Raw genomic sequence first — 19,627 nt, forward strand, 5'->3', positions numbered from 1 at the left:
AATATCTAAATGCTACAAGCTGATGATGAGCAATGCCCTTTACGTGTAAGCGTTTAAGATGTAGCGTCATAAGAAGACTTTAGATGAGATGGTGATTGTTTGACTTATGAAATGATACAATAATTTACAATTAAGCTATCCAGTAAATTCCATTTTAATATATTAGGTTTAATTTGAGAATTGGGAGTTAAGATGAGTTTAGCCCCGATTCGATTAGTCATCAGTTTTGTTCCAATACATGAGATTCGTACATCATATATATCTTTTTTTTTTTACCCCTATACATCGGAAGTCTAATAGTGTTATTAAATTTCTCTCAAATTCCGAACCCATCACAGTTAGCTCCAAATTTTATAGAGACTACCACAAAACAATGCTTTTATTATAATCACCATACCTTTAAATACATTTTCCTGTGTTAAAAATAAAATAACCCATTAATTTGAAAAGAAAAAAATGAAATATTGAAAAGAAATTTACTAAGCTACCCTCAATAAGTATATCAATTTGGGTGGTCAATAATACACAATAACTCATCCAAAACTTCACAAACTTGAAAAAAATAATGTCCAAAGATGATTGAATTACATCCACTTCATCTAATCTTCATACACTACTAAAAAATCCTCAAACCTCATGGCTCAATTGGGAAACTTATATGGTATCACAGAAAGTTTACCAGCAGCCATTCCTAACGTTCCCTACAATTTAAGGGCACCTACTAAAAAATCATGCAACATAATTTGTCATGCCAAAAAAATAGAGGATTTTCATCAAAATACTTCAAGAAGGTCTGTTATTAGCATTGCTTCTATTGCTCTTTTTACACAACTTGGTACTAATAATGCTTCTTTGGCTGAGGAAGAAAATCGGTTGTGGCTCGATTACCCTCTTCCCGGATTACGTCCGGCCGAAAATAGTAAGTATTGGCCTTTAAGATTGTTCATTTTCTATATTGTTTATATTTAGGGACATGTGAAAGTATTCTGACTGTATAGTGAGAAATTTTAAAATAAAGACTCGAGATTGGATTATATATTTATCAAATTTCGATGATTGGCTATGACTTACTTAGCCCCATATAAGCTATGTACAAATGTAAAGAATTTGAAATTCAGCTAAGACATAATCCAAGATAATGTTTTTTAAGAAGAGCTAAACATTTGTTTAAGAAGCAGAATCATGATCTTCTTAGACAATGACTAATTAGTACCTAATCAAAATATATAAAAATATGACTAGTTGATTATTTGGTTTAATTAAAAATTGACGTCAAATAGACTCAGAAATTCAAACAATTCAGCTAAGAACATAAATCAATAATTATATGGTGAGTTCAAGCTGTATATGATAGTGACTAAGAAAAAAAATATGTCAATTTAAGCCAGTTTCAAGCAGGTTCATTGCAGCTTGTATTTTATCAATGTCGATTTAGATGTAGCTAGTGAAGTTCCGAACTAGATTCGATTGTTCAAATTTCTTTTTTATTTTTTTATATCATGAATTATTAGTCACATATATTATTTTAATGCTTCGTATATTTGATGAAAAATGTCACATTTTCTGAAAAGTAGTTTGGGCTTAAATTTTCCAAAATGTCACTTAGTGATGAGCATATAATATAACGGGCTAAACTAATTTAAAGTTTCTGTCATATAAAATCGTGTCATCATGATTAAGAGGAGTTGTGACAATGTAATAGATGTGTCCCGTCTTCTTTACACAAAAGAATGTATTGGCTTATTTGTCGGGTTTAATCAAAACCAACTTGGTTGTGCATTATTGCAGAAATCGCCAATGAGGAAACAGGAACAAGGTCATTTCTGAAGAAGGGACTCTACATGGCTAACATTGGAACAAAAGGAAGTGCATATAGGCTTGGGAAATATGCCTTTGATCTCATGGCTTTGGGAGATTTAATAGGCCAAGATACTTTGAACTACGTCCGAAAGTACCTCCGTCTTAAGGGCACTTTCATGTACTATGATTTCGACAAGGTCATCTCTGCTGCACCTGTTGATGATAAACAGCCTCTCACAGATCTTGCAAACCGACTCTTCAACAATTTCGAAAAGGTAAACAACATAGATTAAACATCAAGATAAATGCTTAGTTTGGTTTGGTGAAAATGATTTAAACACAGCAACACATCCAACCAAACAGAATCATAACTCAACTGTCAATTTTATTCTAATTACAGATTTATGATTCATCAATATGTTGGCAGATTCAAGAAGCTATAAAACTGAAGGACCTTGCTCAAACACGATCTACTTACGACGACACAACAGTCATCCTGCAAGAGGTGATGGATAGATTTGCATAACTCAACTCTGCAGATACTTTTCTTCCATTCTTCTTTGTCCTGTAATTGTACAAGTAATTTCCGAGAAATGAACAGAACAAAGACACGATCATACAAGTACTAAGCAAGATAGAGATCACTGATATATATTTATCCGTGGTTCGAGTAAAAATACAAACAGATTCACATAAGTATTAAAATTATAAATACACATGAGGAGAAAAAATAAACATCAACCTCAGTGTAACGTTTAAAAAGATGATTAATACATCCAACTGAGCAGAAGCCCAATTTCAGAAATTACATATTCAACATTTCCATTTATACTAACTACTATACAAAATCATTTCTCACCTAAGTTAGAATTATCGATTGATGTTTCTTTCCTTGTTCTTCCCTGCTCTTCTAGTCTTTATTTTATGCTTCAGAGGGTGAAGATTAGCAACGCAAAATACAAAATGCACAACCTGCTGTATCACAGGAAACAAAGCTGATCTTGATCAGAAGATTAACCATAGCTCAGACGAGAATCTGAGGACCGCATATTGGTTTGTCGCCGGGGAATTCCAATCTCACAAGCATTAACTCGGGCTGCAAATCGGAGCGAACACAACGACTCTCCCAACGAGGAGTTTTCAGGAGAGATGTTAACAAACATCAAGGTCTTCGAGTCCCCACCAAGGCAAGGCTATTCCACAATTGAGCAAATGATAATCAAAACACCATTCATTGAATTTATACTACGTATTAGACAAAAATATTCAATCATCATAATCATTACTGAATGCCTTATTCGTACAAGAATTTAAACTTAAGCAACATCTTTGCATCCCAACTACATTCAACATTCCTTGTCGCATTTTGGCATTCAATCTAACAAATAATATAGTATCGGTATATTACACTACCTATGTTTTATGTGACAAAAGATACAGAACACATACCTGTAGGAGATAAGTCAGTTTGGAGTTTCTAAATGGCACATGATCTTCCCTTTTTGCCAAAGCGAATATGACATCACTTAGAGAGGATAAGCTTTTATTAATGGCCTGATAAATAGAGAATAAAACCATATTGTTTTGAGATGCAAACCAAGTATGAATCAATAACTTCAATTCCAAATAAGAAAGTAATGCAATACCTGAGTTTCCTTCAATCGATCTCCAGTAGACCCACTCTTTGAAAGACGTTCACTTCCGGCAAGGTCAATCAAGTTAAGTACACCTTGTACTTGTTGCTCAGTGCTCTAAGGAAATTAAGAAAGTGCACAATTAATAAAGATCTTAATCTGTAAATCTGCTAAACACTTCAACAATATGATAAAATTTGGGCTATTGTAAAATCTTAAATACCTCATTGACACCAGAGATACGTAACGTGAAAACAAAGTGACTACGTGATGATTGTTCATTCATCAGCGTCTTGCCCACTGACCTGCAAGAAACCACATACAATATAGCTCAAAAACTTCAAACCATTCTCCACGACAATGAGAGTGAAACTTCATAAAAAGCTTTTGACATTTTTTTTTAGGGTAGGTAAGATGAAAAACTTTGTACTCCTCACTTTCGTAACACATTTTTTTCACTTCTTCCGTTTTTAATTACAGTAAAGCATTGTGGAAGAGGAGAAATAAAATGCTTATGGTAAAATAATTATGCACTGATTTAGCATAAAAAAGATAGTTACCTGCTTTGGGCAGCCTTATCCAACAAATATGCAACTTCTTTAGAGCTTCGAACATCAACTAGGGTAAGATCAGAGACGTGTGTGTTGCCATTTGCATCATGTTTGATAGTGTATTGTTTTCCAGGAGTGCCATTATCAAATGAGTTTGATTTATGTGGAGACAACAAATCACGGATGGTTTCATTATAGATTTCCAACATGGACACCTACAATGAGAAGAGTAAAATAAGGAATACATCTTGGTGATCCAAAAATGACAGTACTTCACCTTTATGCCTACTTTGTGGAAAAAAATAATGATGTCAAGCATAGATGTAGCAGAGAGATTCATTATTCACCTGCAAATCATATTTCCAGCCTTGCGCTTTCAATGACTGTCTTGTTTCAAATATCTGCTCTAATGATCGAGGAATCAATCCCTTTCTATCTGGGTTTCCAGGATTACCCATCATGGTAAATGTTTTGCCTGAGCCAGTTTGACCGTAGGCAAAAATGCATACCTGAAATTAGAAGTAATAAAAGGATATCACAAGTATATAGTTCAGTATAATTTAACAAATTTCCAAAATCGCAAATTGAAGTAACATGAGAGAAGCCATTGTGCATGGTACAAGGATTCCAGAATACAGATTTTGTTAACATTGAAATAGGAGCACGGACAACTGTAAATCTTTGTGGAATCAATCAGAACTATCCTCTTCCTATATACTAGGAAACAATGCCATAATGCCATTGCACCATCCCAATAGAAAGCCACTTTTCAGTATTCATAAGTTTTACTTTGAACTTATTGATACTACTGGTAAGTGGTAATGACACAATTAACTAAGGATTCTAAAGAGACAAGATTGGCGTAGTGGAGATATAAAATTCGTGAAAGGATAGAGGTGGAATTTCAATTCAATACCTTAAAAAAGACCATCAAATTATTGTGGACTAATATTTAAGAACAAAGGAGGTACCAAGAATATTTTATCTTAGCAAAGGAAGACTTTGAACATCAAATATATCGTAGATATAAGAGGTATATATTCACCTTATAGCCATCAAGTGCACTCTGAACAAGCTGTGAGATCTCCACAAATACATCTTGTTGAGAAGCATCAGGGACAAATACCTTATCAAACATGAAGGAATGCTTTTGCCCTACGTACAAAAGTAAAAGCAAGAAGCACAAATGATTCAGGATCTAGTCTAGGTACCAAAGAAAAACAATTAGACCATAAAAGAACACTTTGTAGATAATTCTTCAATATACCATTTTGCAACAAGTCAACTCCCCGTCCCAAGGCTTCCGTAGCGGTGGGGAAACCAATGACTTTAGTATCAGTATTAGAACCTTCATCAGGTAATAAAGGCCTTACTCGGCAAAAAACACGAATGTTCCCCTTGAGTTCCTGCAAATAAAAATGATATAAGTGATCCTGCATTTTGACAATGGCAGCAAAATTGTTCATGAAATGGGTTGTACCAATATAGTATTGTGCAACTTTTTACGCAATTTCTCTCCCTCGACAAGTTTCACCTCCGCATCCTCCAACCGATTCCGCAAATCACAGATAATCATGTTTTGCTCTTCATATTGCTTTCTTGTCTCCGTTGCAGACAGATCACTCATCTGAAGCCACAAAAAAGTATTCATTCAATAAAAATAATTTTGACCTCCTGTACCCTCTCAAAAGAGCATAATTTTTAAAGGGGGGAATACAGAAATTTTGCACAGGGAGTAAGGATAGAGTACATAGACAAAATGTAAATGATAACGTTAAATCAGATTACTGTGAGCAGTGCCATATCATCCACTTGTTTTATCGAGTAGTGCCATATCATTCAATTGTATCATCAAGAGCAGATTACAATGGAACTGGATGAAGAGAAAAAGTGCGATTAATCACCTGCAATTTTTTGTGCGCAGCTGCTAACTGATCTTGTAAGGTTCTGACTAGGTCACTCTGCGTCGAACACTTGGCCTGCTAGGAAACATTAGTATAAAAGTGTGAGAACTCAGAGAGGGGGATGCATTTCGCAAGTGGCCAAACTGCCAAAGTGTTAGCATGATAGACCTCTAATTCATTTGATTTCTCTGTGAGGCAATCCAACTCGGAAACAGATCTGCCAGTGAAGTCTTTGTACTTGCTTAGTTCATCTGTCAAAGTCTGTACTTGTGATAATTGGCGATCACGATCATCTCTAACCTGTTGTAGCTCTGTCCTTAGACATCCCACCTCATTAATTAAAGCCTCTTTTTGCTTGACAGCCTCTTCTTGATATGCCTATTAACATGATCCATGCAAGTGCAAATGAGTCACCTCTACAATATGACATTACATCAAGACTCCCTGAGCTTTAGGAGATCTATGCACGTTAATAGTAGCTCTACGTGATTTTTGAAACATAGAGGAACAAACAATCCTACAATTTCTTCCGTATGGACAGGTTTACCATCAGAATGCTTGCCATCTACACTCAATCACTCAGTGTTGAACAGACAACCAAAGGTGTATCTTTAAATTATGTCAGCAAAACATAAGTATCCCACCCAGAGCTCAGCACGTCAATACAGTATATTCAGGTGATAATTTAAGAATGTAAGACCAAATCTATTTATAACAATTATACTTATGTTATAATAATAAATTCAAGACAATTCAGTGAGCCCCTTAATGCTAGAGCCCCTGAAGAGCAAGTCATGCATTTGACAAATGACTTAATGAGGCAAACCATTGTTTAAATCATGTTCCCAGCAAAATATTGAATCCTAAAGATAAAGCTTCAAGAATATAATAAGAATGTCATCTTCAGTCTAAGAGTTTTGCATACAAAAGAAAGCAGTATTCTGGCATTATTCTTGCCTCCGAGGACACAAAAATATGGGGATAATGTTATATCAAAGGGATATAGGGGCCAATATGAAGTAAGCCAGAACTCCAACTGAAATATGTCAATGACTGAAGTATAGTAGATTATAATACCATAATTTCTATAGCTTCGATATGGATAGAGCACAACGTTATCTGATCTTAGAAATGAATAAGTAGCAGAAACATGTATCTTTACTCACCTTGGATGAAGTCAACTGCTCCTGTAATGAGCTGTACTGTCCCCTCAACGTGCTGAGGGTTTCGGCTACAGCAGCTTTCTCACTCTCAACACGTTTCAAGGTCTCATTGGCCGTAGAAAGTTCCGTTTGAAGCTTGCTGTTATACTGCTGCAAACTAGTATTGTATTCCTGTAATCTCTTGTACATGTCGTTGAGTGAAGCTATCTGCACACAACATACAGACGCAGAAAAACAACCATCTTGTTTCAGTTGACTATCCAAAAGAAGAAATAGCAGCACAATGAATCACCCCATTTGTCAGCTTACCTTTTGATTGGAAGTTTGCTGTTCTTGACGAACTTTTTCAAGGTCTTCGGACAAACAAGTTTGCAATCTTTCTGCAGCAATCCTAGCCTCTTTATCCCTTGACAAGTCATCCATCAAAGCCTAATCATGGTGATCAACTTTAATACAATCACAAAGAAACGCAACGTAATTTGACATTGGCTGATTTGAATTTGGGCTCACCATCTTATCTGATTCCTCTTTTGCACATTTATCCTGCAACAAATTGTAGTTCTTTCTCAACTCCATGATAATTGCATTCAATTCTTCCTCTTTGTTTTCCATCAGCATCTCTAAAATGGTAAAACATCCAACTCTTATCAGATAATTTGTTCGCCTTCCAAAATCTATACCAAACCCAATAATTTAATACAATGTCTAATCAATCATACCCATCTCTGAGCATTTTATCTCAGCTGATTGCAGCATTTCCCTGAGATTATCTTGCTCTAAGAGATACCCTCCTTCAACCTCTTGGAACCATCTGATACAAAGCCGAAGTCTTTTTATGTAATCCAACATTTGTTCACATCTCTCCTAAAGTAATCCAATTTCACCAAAAAAATATATTAGAATAAAATTCATTAACAACACGGCTGCACGAGAATGATGAACAAGACCAAACAAAAAAAGAAGAAATTTACTTGTACAAAAAAATCATCAACTATACATAGCCACAGCCCCATAAATTCCAGATTTTAAACAAATATTCAAATCTGAAAAACAACCCACAAATTTGTTTTCTTTTTTTTACCATAGCCAAAAGATTACAGTACTTAAATAACATAACACCAAGTAAGATAAACGTAGTGTAACCATAAGAAAAACAGAAATAAATTCAACAAATCCATTTGAAAATTTAAATTTGGGTGAACCCCACAAGCTTGTAATTTCTTTTCTTAATTTATTTTCTTACCTAAACCATAAACTGTAAATCTAAGGTACATAAATTAATTTCATATTATAATTTTATAAAAAAAGTTTAAAACATAGGAAAACCTCATAAATCCTAGCAAATTTTTTGGAAATTTGAAATTGAGTGAACCCCACATACCTGTTCCCCCTTTTCAAACCTTAACCAAACACTTAATTGCAATACAGTGATTACACAGATAAACTAAATCAAAACACAAAACACTTGAAAAAATAATCAATAAATCCTAATTTCTTCAATTTTTTAAATACTACAGTACCTTATAATTGAACTTGTTCTTGGTTCTCATCCTCTCATTCAACAAGACCTCGACATCTTCCTTGTTAAAATCAAGGGCACCAACATCCGAACCAGAATTGCTGCCGGGAGCACTCGGCGGGGCGCTAGCTGCAAACGATTCCCGGCGGCCATTGGAAAACGATTGCCGGGGCCGAATGGTGCCATTTGATCTAGGTCCCACCATACTATCTCTTCTCCTCTGCTCCAAACTCTCAATCCCAACACCGTTAAACTGATTCTGAAGTTTCATCATCATATACTATCTACCACCTATACATTTCTATTCAAAAACTCCAATTCATTAAAAAATTGCATAATATTGTTGCTTTCAGGTTAATTAAATAATATAAGACAACCCATTATCAATATTTTAGCCAAGTTTTGAAATTTTCAATTTTTCAGTTAATTTAAACACAAAAAATTATAACTTTACCATAGATTGAACCCCATTCTCTATAATTTAGACATTATTTTGAATAATTCAATTTTTTGAATTATTAAAACAAACAAAATTAAATTAGAGACCATTGCTTTAATAATAATATAGATTTAAGTATTTAACCCCTCAACGACTATTGATAATGAACTATTTTTAAATTAAGAAATAAACCTAGTCTCATTTTCATTATAATTAATTCAGTTGAATGTTTCATATATTTAAAACAAACAGTAAAACAAAAACTCAGGAAAATGCAATGAAATTTACATAAAATGAGCTAAGAAAAAAAGCAGAAAATGGGACACATTAATATTCATAAATCATAATAATAATTACTAAGAATTTCCAAAATAAGTAAAAGAGAAAAACTTTAAAAGAAATAAACAAAAATGGAACTTACAAAGATAAGGGTTTGAGTCAGGGAGAAGTGGGATTTGCAGAGGAAGCCAAGAAGAAGAAGTAGAGAGAGAAAGACAGAGTGAAGTTTGAACTTTTAGGAAGACAGAGAAACTTAAAATTAAATTTTTAGAAACTAAAAATAAATTATTTTTTTGAAAAAATAAAAAATCGAGTAGTGATTTTACTATTTTTATGTTGGTGTGGGGTCAAAGATTGTAATCAAAGCAATCATGTGAATCGCAACCGTTGCTTGCTTATGTGAGCAGTACACTACAAGAGTGATCATCTCATCCTAAAGTTTTTTAAATTATAAAATTGCTAAACATTTTGTATTTTTGTACTATTTTATTATTTTTTATACTATTTCCGTACTCAAGTCTTGTTCTATCCTCCTTTTTCAAATTCACTCCACATTGATGATTAGCTAAAAAAATTCACTCCACGTATTAGATTTGTTTTGTGTAATTAGAAATAATAGATGGTGTAATGTACCAATTTGTAAAATTGGATGTGAGATGTGTCATTATGTGGCATGTGTCAAGGTCGTGTGCTTTGGGTTTGGCTAGGTTAAATTTTAGTTGAGTACTCGTTATATGTCGTGTTGAAATTTCAAAGGAGTGACATCTTAATTATCAAACTCAGAGCAAGGGCGAGAACTTGAGCACAAGCACATTCCAAGATCAATGTCGTTGTGTTGTGATGTGTTTTAGTGCGTAAACCAAATTTTACTTATTTCACCGTACGGTGTTGTTTTGAATCATATCGGTGTTGTGTCGTGTTTGTGCTCCTCCGTTCTCCAAAAAAGTTGACATAGACCTAACATGTGCAGCACATCATGTTGTGCTTACCCTATGTCCATGTCATGTCGTGCTTTTGATATTATATCGTGTTATGCATGTCATGGACTAGCCCGACTAGTGATATTTTTACCACTATTGTATGTAGTTGTCTCAAATCATATGTAGAACTTATAATGCACAAGAGCATTACTTTAGTAGTGAAATGACATACATATCCTTCATATATATTAAGTTTATCTTAAGTCAAACAAGCTTAAATTAAAGTGTATTTCATAAAAGTAAATGAATTAATATGTCTTAGCCTCGTAAAATTTACAGGAATAACTTTTACCAAATACATCTTTTTAAAAAAACTCTATATAATAATAAGTGTTACAATACAACTTTAATAAAATGGATGAAAATTGTTTACTCCAAGTCAATTTTCCAATTTTAAGGGGAGTGATTTTTGTGATAAATTTGAGGTAGGATATTTATGTGGTACATGCAATTGTGCAGTCTATTTGGCTCTATGCTTAGATTCGATCAAATTATTTGTTGCCTATAATAACCCTGCTAATTCAAACTTATCCCCATAGCGCCCCGCTGACCAGAAGAATGTTCATTAAACATTTCCTCGATTTCATACGAAGTAATTTATTAATGTTATTTATTTTTGTGATTTCAAAAATATTTAATTTAAACTTTAATATATAAAAATTAAGGAAAATGGTATACATAGCTTTTAGGGCTACACATAAGCATTAAATACACTCTAGAAAATTGTTTAAATTTAGGAAATCATGACAAAAACACACTGATTTACGCGTGTTTTTAAGTACTTATCTGTATTTATTTGTACTGTACTTTCAATTACTCCTTACAAACAAAAAAATATGTAGTCCAATAATCCATTTTGTACAGCATATTATACAGCATAATCAATAATTTATATGTAAGTACTTCATATAATTTGACAATTTCTTACTCTTAAGGGAGTTAAAATTGTTTGGTTGAACTTCTTGGAATAGGTTGGAATGGATTTAATGGATTTATACAGTCTAACTTAATTAGATCACCTTCGAGAGTAATAAAAAATAAATAAACAAGAAAGAGACAGGCTAAGTGGTCTGCTCATAGTATATCAAAGTACATTGGGGGTTTTGGAATATCATTTAGGGGTCGTTTGGTTCGCTGGAATGGGGAAAGGGAATGGGAATGATTCACTTTGTTAGTGTTTGTTTTCACTTATTTGTCATTCCTATTCCCCCGTTTTATTTTTGGGTTTACCCAAAAATCTCCTAAACCCATTCCCCACCCCCCTACCTTTTGCATTCCCATTCCCCTACCACCAGTCCACCACCATACCCTATCAACTGCATGCACCTCGTCGGACCTCACTTCACCTCGCCGGAACTTACTTCACCTCGCCGGATGCTCGTCAACTCTCCCCCGACCCTCGCCGCCCCTCCTCCTACCCGAAAATCCTCCCCCACCCACGCATAACCCTAAAAAAACCCTCCCCTCCACCGGAACAACCGGCCGCACCTCACGGAAGTTCATCGCCCCTACTCCGACCTTCGCCGCCACCCCTCCCCTCACCCTGATAATGTCTCCCCTCCCCGGAAACCCCCCCCACCACACATAACCCTAAAAAACCCTCCCCCTCCCCTTAGAACAACCAGCGGAAGGGTGGCAAAAGGGCGGCTAGGGGAGGCGGTGGGGTGGTTGGATGGTTGGGGTCTTCAGAGGGCTGCTGGAGAAAGAGGGAAAGAGAAGTGAAGAAGTGGTGGACTGGTGGTTGTGTGGTGGTGTATTTTTTTTATTTTTTTTTAAAGTTGTTTCCTTTTGTTTTGTAAAACAAACAACTTTGTAAAACAAAGGGAGTTGCATTCAATTCCTCTCCTTTCCCTTTCTTTAAGTCATTCCCTTTCCCTTAGGTGAACCAAACGAGCCCTTATTGTAATCTTTTTTAAATAAAAACATACGGAGTACTTATGTAAGGGGTGTATCTCTAGTCGCAATTTCGTTATTATTTGCATTGGAAAAAGCATTTTATATTATTTTATTTGCTGACTGTGATTTCCACTAAAAAATGTGAAGCATTCTATTAATTCACGCCGTGCAACATTCATTTGTAATTAACATGCTATTCTTCTTCTTCCTCCTTTTCTCACATCAAGCTCCATTAAAGGAGCTCGAGCTTTCATCCTCACCCATCCCCCACCAATACCACCATTTTCGGCGGTTCCACCGCCGAATAAAACGAAAACCCTAAGATAAAGAAGAGAAAAAAAAGGGCAAGATCAACCACAAAGGGTAAGGGTGTCATGTTCCTCCATTAAAGTAGCCTTTAAGCTTCTGAAACTCCATTGAAGATGCTCTTCAGATTCTTGGTGTTATTCACAGAAAATACAGACCTTTTGTTACATATATTTCAGCTATTGTGCTCGGAAAACACCACCACCCGCTGCTTAACATTACAACCACCCGCTGCCTAACATTACAACCACCAACAACCTCGCATATCTATAGTACAATTCCCGAATAATAAGTTCAATAGAGGATGAGAAGATCAAGGAGGAGTAGTGAAGAGGAAAGAATATTATACAATTTTGGTTGAGGTTGGAGTAAATGGGACTACCGGGACTTAGAAGGAAGTTGTTGCACTTTACTAACGTCGTCAACAAAACTTCGTTAACCCAATTCAGCTCTATTCTATGTGATATTACAGAAAGACAATCGTACCCGACCCCCAGCTACCAAGCTTTAAAATACAAAACTATCCCCTTGAGATGCATTTATCAAGAAGAGAAACATGAATTTACCCCTTGTATAATACTATAGACTATAGAATTTTACACTTCATTTTATTTTTGATAATTTACATGGAAGAGTTATATGGCATAATTACAACACAAACTATTGGGTGCGGTAGTCTGCACCCAATAGTTCGTGCGGTAGCGACGTCGGAAATAACCCTTAATCGAAAAAAGCAAAAAAAATACAATTGGAGGTGCTAATGGCGCGGCAGCGGCGACGACTTAAGGTAGAGGTGGTGGTGGTGCGGCTTCGGCTTAAGGTAGAGGTGGTGGTGGCTGGGCGGCGTTGGCTTGAGCGAGGAAAGCCAAGGGGTTCGATTTGCGGTGCCTGAGAATGGTGGTTGAGGATTTCACTACAAAAAAAATATATTTTCGTAGCGATTATTTTAACATTTCGTATCTATTGTAATTGCTAGAAAAAAAAAATCACAACGAATGGTTATTCGATACAATATCCGCTGTTGTCATAGCCTTTAGTAGTGTTTTTCGCTTTCGCTAGTGTTGTCCTTATTAATCGATACGGAAAACAACATTCAATCATGGTGATTATTGTAGCAATTATAATCGCTACAAATGTTGAACTCATTTTCTACCAAAAAAAAAAATCCCTACATATGATCTATACAAGATTCGAACATGCAAGCTCAAGCTTTAATATTAAATGTTTATCCAAGAAGTTATGACATAATTTATGTTCTCTTTGTCAAACAAAATTTTAAAATCTAGTGTAAAAAAAGGCTTTTCGTATCGATTTTTGGGTTTTAGTAGCGATTGTAAACGATACGCTTTTCCATAATTTTATAAATGTGCATAAAAATGGTGAATAAATATTATTATGTTTTTCGTATCGATTTCGTATGGGTTTACTATGTCGATTGTAAACTGATACAGATTCCACTACTATTTCACAAACATATGTGCATATTGCGAATGTAAAATCGCTACGAAAAGACAATTTTCTTGTAGTGTTTGTGGGCGGTGACCTGGCGTAGGATTGAACGACGGTGGCAAAAAAGGCATGGCAAGGGGTGGCCGGACTGTCAATTTCAGTGTTCGAAACCCAGATCGTCAAATCGGTGTTTCTACGGCACCATTGAAGCCAATGCTATTTACGATCAATAGAGTATTGAAGGGGTTTATGAAATTCAATTGAAGATGCATTTAAGGGTCAAATTTAATGACTCATCTGTTGAGGAGGAAATGAGGGGGGAGTGAGGAACGAAGGGGAAGAGTAGGTTCGTTCAGTTGAGGCTTGAAAAACTTAAAAGAGTTTATTTCGTATTTGGGTGGTTACAAATGACACATATCAGCCATTAAAATGAACGAACATATCAGCCAATTGATGTCTTATATTTGTCAATATTAAGGATATATCAGGGACATATCAGACATTAATAAATATGTATTAGTCAACACAAGGAACATATCAGCCAACAAATGAAACATATCAGCCAACAAAAGGATGAAATCAGCCAACAAAAGGATGAGATCAGCAAACAAAAGCAACAGGTAAGCCAACAAAATAAACACATCAACCAACAAAATGAAACATATAAGCCAACAATTAAAATATACATATCAGCCAACTGATGTTTGATAGCAGCTAACAAAAGTAACATATCAAAAAAAAAATTAAGAAAAAAAAAAAACATATCAGCTAACAAAAGAAATATATTAGCCAACACAAAAATCATATCAGCCAATAAATGAAACATATCAGCCAACAAGTAAAATATATCAGCCAAGCATGCCTCACCAAATTTGCGTGCGGCAGTCTGCACCCAATACCTTTAATTACAAGTTGGGTCGTTTGGTTCACTAAACTGGCATGGATTCTATATCCTATACCAATTTAAAGTTGTTTGGTTTAACCATGGAATGAATTCTCATACTTGAGTGGTAGTATGGATTATGAATCCTTAAGGGGGAGGTGGGTATGAGATTTCAATGGAATGGGGTGGAGTTAGAATCCCCCAAACATGAGATCCATACTTAAATAGCCCAACTAAACAAATAAGACCATGAAATAAATTCTAACATGACCTATGTTGGGTTATACAGTTATAGTGTTATACTAATAGTAGGAAGTAGAACACTTCAACAAAAACTACATTATTTGGTTTTACTATTGTAATAGTCTTCAATTCAATTAAGATTGGTTGATATTTTGACATTCCTTTTTTCGTTTAATTATTAATATTTGTTTCATCCCCCCCACCCCCACCACCCCTTTTTCTTTTATTATTAATTTGTTTCATTCCCTGTGAGAATAACCACCAAAGGTAGATAGGAGGTTGCTACTTGCCTTTCCGATTATGAACATAATAAATTTATGATCCTAATCTAATTATGAACCTACACTTCACAATTTACTAATTGCACTAGGTTAGCTACATTATGGGTCATGGACATGCATGGACATGAGAGTTAGGTACAAATAAGTTTAATCAATAAAACTTAGTTTTGATATGGAGTATATATATGTAAAATTTTGTTTTAGCCGGTAAATCGATCAATAGTTACCTTTTTAAAAATACATAAATCTAGTATATTATTAAAATTTTGTTTTGATCAATGGAAGTCAATTGTGAATATTAAAAAACACATGTAAATAATCAATTTAATCAGTAAAAATAATTACAAATTGTTAAAAAAAAAAAAACTTTTGAAGAGAAAATAATTAAATTTATCAAACTGTGTAATCAAATTGTTGGCATCCTAAATTCTGGAATCCTTGCTTTCTTTGATTAATTGAACATTAAGCAACATAATGCTATCAACAAATTAATGTTGTACTTTCTTCATATATAAAACTCATGATGTTGATACTATTTGGTCACCACAAACTGAAATTCCCTGGTCAAATTAACCTTACCATGATGACTTTTCTAATACCTAAGAATAAATTATTCATACTAACTATGTTTAGGAGTATAATCTTATATGAAATCCAAGATATTATACTAGTTTAAGCAATAATTATACTTGTTTAATCAATAATTTATAATATAATATACGGAGTAATGTTTAGTGTCCTCTAGGCAAGTATAGCGTTATCCAAAGAACAAGTTGTATAAATGAAGGAATTAAGAAATGAGTAGCAAACGTGTGCTTCAAAATGTCAAGCAATCTGATTTAACGTGGTTGCATTGTTGGCTCTGATGGAGACTAAAACATGATGGAAGGTCCGACCATGAAGGCATGGACTTGCCCCCTTTTTATGTCTTTGTTGGAGCCAACTATGTCACTTGGAATCTTAAGACTATGTCACACTACAACTAATTAGAATTTGGATCGGTATGTTTTGTATATAATGAGTGTTTTATACTCCACATACAACACATTTTGTTGTTTCCAAATAGTATTAGTAGTCAATCGTTTCTAAAGTTGCTTCTTATGTGATTTGAGATTATTGAAACGTGTGTATATATATATGTTGTAGACATTATATATGTATACAAGTTTATGCTAAAACATGATGATTTTTGCTCGGTCATTCCAAAACTTCATATTTTATAGATACGTACTTCGTATTATTTACTAAATTTTATTACGTTTTTGAAAAATATATATATTTTTTTCAATACGAAGTATAAAATAGGGTATATATCTAAAACTAGTAGAATTAGAAGTGACGAATACAATGTAGGTGGGTATAGGGCAGGATTACACAAAACTGCACATCCATCCCACCATCTATAGCAGGTAAGTATAATTTTTATCCCCATTTCCGCTTCATGTCATCACCCACCAAACTTTCACCCATCCCCGCCTAAATAGGGTGGATAAATACAAAGCAAGTTTCTACTTAAACTCGCTCCATATAATATAACATAGCCAGATAGTCTTACACAAGACCTAGATTATATCATTTTATCACTATTGGTAGCCAAAGTAATTATGGGTAGCATAAGATCAAGAGGAAGATATATGAAAAGTTAAGCCGACAAGATCTCCCAAGGTCTTAGGCATCAAAGTTAGTACTACCACTTTTAATTTACAACTCCAAACACCCAAAATTAATTATTGAAAGTATATTGATCATATATCTTAATCTTTCATTATAAGAAATCTTTTATAGCACTTTCTCCTCTATTCCTCTAATGGTAAGGCTAACAAACATGTGAACTATGTAAGCATCCACTTTTAATTTTGCTCAAAATTAGAAAGTTGGTACTTCAATTCGTCAGCTGGTGCTTTGTTGCATTCTTCCTACTAATTTATCAATCTTTTCTCTTTTCCTTTTTTGTGTAGCTTCTTCTTCACCTTTCTCTCTCCTTATTTATGCCAAACGTATTGCAGTGAATCATTGTTATAAAAAGGATATCAAAGGCATATGATTAATTGAGCTGTTTTCCATGTACTCCTTGCTTTACTGCTCCCTTTACCCTGAATTAGTCGCATCACTTTGATCACCATATGATTTTAGGCAATGTCGTTTTTACAAAATATTGCTCTGTATTTAATTTAGTGGTAAGAACTGCATGTATTTCACAACCTTGAGTTTTGCACTACGTAAGTCATATATTCGGGTTGTGAAATTATTTTATCGTTAGTTCTAATGTTGTCCGAGTACCTTCTTTTATTACCTAATGAAAAATCCCAAATAAATTTTCCTAAGGTTCACATCAATGCATTCACAATCAAACAAACCTTTTGGGGTCGTTTTGATGTTAACATCTTGTCTGTCTTAGGTATTGAGGGGCCAGTTCAATTGGAAGATCTAAACTTAGGTTTTTGCTAGTTCAATGTCACATTGATTGACCACCTTTTGGAGTTATGCTTAAGTGCATACTGGACTACTGGTACTACGTAACGTGCCACCACATTATGGAACAAGAGGTGCATGTACGTACCTTAGATGGAGATTGCGATGTATAACGACTAGAATCCTGTAGATAAAGATTGCAATGTACTTCATGTTAGACTATAACCCCTTTCTCGGCCAATTATCTACTGGTATAAAAATAATATATTCGTTCTATATAAATATGGCATTGGAGTGAGTTGAAATATGATAAGACATAACTTACCACTTAAAAAAAAATAGCTCACACAAGAATGTAGTATGAACAAAACAACACAAATTGTGCACACTAAGCCATGGGCCACATTTTTTTTCGTAAAAAACACAACAAAGCACAGCTTGACATGACGAAATAAGCTATTGGACCATGCCTTGATCGTCCTTTTAAAAGGGATTATACGTAGCTAGTGGACTCGGCCATGGACTAGCCCACAATTATCATTAATCCTACGTTGGTTTGAATATATAAGTGTTGATAAAACTTGGGGAGATTAATTGTATTTATATTTGGTATAATACATTACAATTTATCTCCACTAACGCTTTAACCATACACCCAATCCATTTTGATCCGCATACAAAATTTGACTCTTACAAAAATTTAAGGCCATGTTAACAACACTTAGTTTAGTTTCTAATTTAGATTTCAGGTCGAGTCATTTTTGACAAAAATTTAGCCTGGAGGACAAGCCACGCAAACCGTAAAAAGGACTTTAAATATACGTATTAAGCTCTTGTATCGTAGCTGTCAAGTATTGGGAAGTTGAAGCCGGCCATAGGCCTAGTCATAGTCATGGTTGGTTGACCATTCCAAACCGTTTCTTTCTTAAGTTCACACTTTAATATATACTCTTATTTATACATTGGACTTAGGAAGTTAATAAAATATACAACATACAATATAAACCAAGTTTTATCCTAAAGTTTTTTTTAATCATCTCTTGGTTTTGTAACCACAAGAATAAAACAAAACTAGATTCTCTAGTTTATGGAGTTAGTTACATAATGCACTCTTTATTATTTTTCCTCTAATTAAAACATTATTGTTAAAATGATTATATGCACTTTTGGGCTGTTTAGTGCTATCTGGAGCAATATACAAGTTACAATTTGTATGTATGTAATGATTAATATATTTAATGTTAGTTGACAATTAATATTTCCCATTAATTAGATGATGATAAATTAAAATATTGGCTTTCTCTTGTTCTAAAGTCTAAGCAAAAATCAATCACATTTTCTTGCCTGTTCGCTTAATTAGTGTTTAAACAAAGCCCATAAGAAGTTGATGGAGATGATTACCAACAGAAGGGTTTGCTTAAAGTTGGCCCAAAGTTGAATTGAAGTATTTTTTTTTATGTAAGCATAGTTTAACAACCCAAGAATACACCTACTCAAAAGTAAGATTAACGGAAGTTTAGTATGTTGCTAATTGAATTGTGAAGCTAGGGATATATATGAACTACATCTTTAACTCAACACAACTACTTAAAAATGTACTACATTTTTAAAAAAGTCGCTAAGAAGAGTTAAGGGGTACATATTATATGAACATATCTAAAATGTAACAATGATCGTTTTACATGCACAACACACTCACGAACAAATTGAAGATTGATATCGTGATATGTTTATTATGATAAAGTTGAGTTTGTATATCTAGTTACAAAGTGGTTTTCACAAACACAGATCGAATGGATGATGAATCACAAATCTGAGTTCGAAAAGAAGGGATCCTACCCAAAACATATCAACAAAAACTGAAAAATCATTGAAAAGAAGCAAAAAG

At 34.2% G+C, this 19,627-nt stretch overlaps 2 protein-coding genes across 4 annotated transcripts; one reads left to right on the forward strand and one right to left on the reverse strand.

Moving 5' to 3' along the window:
- Nucleotides 1-397: 397 nt before the first annotated feature.
- Nucleotides 398-2,450, forward strand: LOC110693140 (photosynthetic NDH subunit of lumenal location 3, chloroplastic-like). Of its 2 annotated transcripts, none has more exons than XM_021870259.1 (3): nt 398-919; nt 1,789-2,075; nt 2,201-2,450. In XM_021870259.1, exons 1-3 carry the CDS (start codon nt 637-639, stop codon nt 2,324-2,326), a joined length of 696 nt encoding a protein of 231 aa, XP_021725951.1. In that variant the 5' UTR covers nt 398-636; the 3' UTR covers nt 2,327-2,450. The 2 variants fall into 2 exon arrangements, with proteins under 2 accessions (XP_021725951.1, XP_021725952.1); XM_021870260.1 differs by having other exon boundaries at nt 446-919; nt 2,228-2,450.
- A 21-nt stretch (nt 2,451-2,471) lies between these two features.
- Nucleotides 2,472-9,577, reverse strand: LOC110693139 (kinesin-like protein KIN-14N). 2 transcript variants are annotated; one of them, XM_021870258.1, is made up of 17 exons: nt 9,432-9,577; nt 8,573-8,872; nt 7,772-7,916; nt 7,563-7,672; nt 7,362-7,481; nt 7,056-7,259; nt 6,058-6,267; nt 5,890-5,964; nt 5,466-5,612; nt 5,253-5,391; nt 5,031-5,140; nt 4,333-4,494; nt 3,995-4,200; nt 3,658-3,739; nt 3,447-3,551; nt 3,250-3,354; nt 2,472-2,993 (listed from the first exon to the last, which is right to left on the reverse strand). In XM_021870258.1, the coding sequence occupies exons 2-17, from the start codon at nt 8,846-8,848 to the stop codon at nt 2,814-2,816; spliced, it is 2,376 nt and encodes a 791-aa protein (XP_021725950.1). In that variant the 5' UTR covers nt 8,849-8,872; nt 9,432-9,577; the 3' UTR covers nt 2,472-2,813. The 2 variants fall into 2 exon arrangements, with proteins under 2 accessions (XP_021725950.1, XP_021725949.1); XM_021870257.1 differs by having other exon boundaries at nt 5,890-5,967.
- Nucleotides 9,578-19,627: the final 10,050 nt, after the last annotated feature.

Source organism: Chenopodium quinoa, unplaced genomic scaffold (assembly GCF_001683475.1).
Source record: "Chenopodium quinoa cultivar QQ74 unplaced genomic scaffold, ASM168347v1, whole genome shotgun sequence".
In the NCBI taxonomy this organism is placed as follows: Eukaryota; Viridiplantae; Streptophyta; class Magnoliopsida; order Caryophyllales; family Amaranthaceae; genus Chenopodium; species Chenopodium quinoa.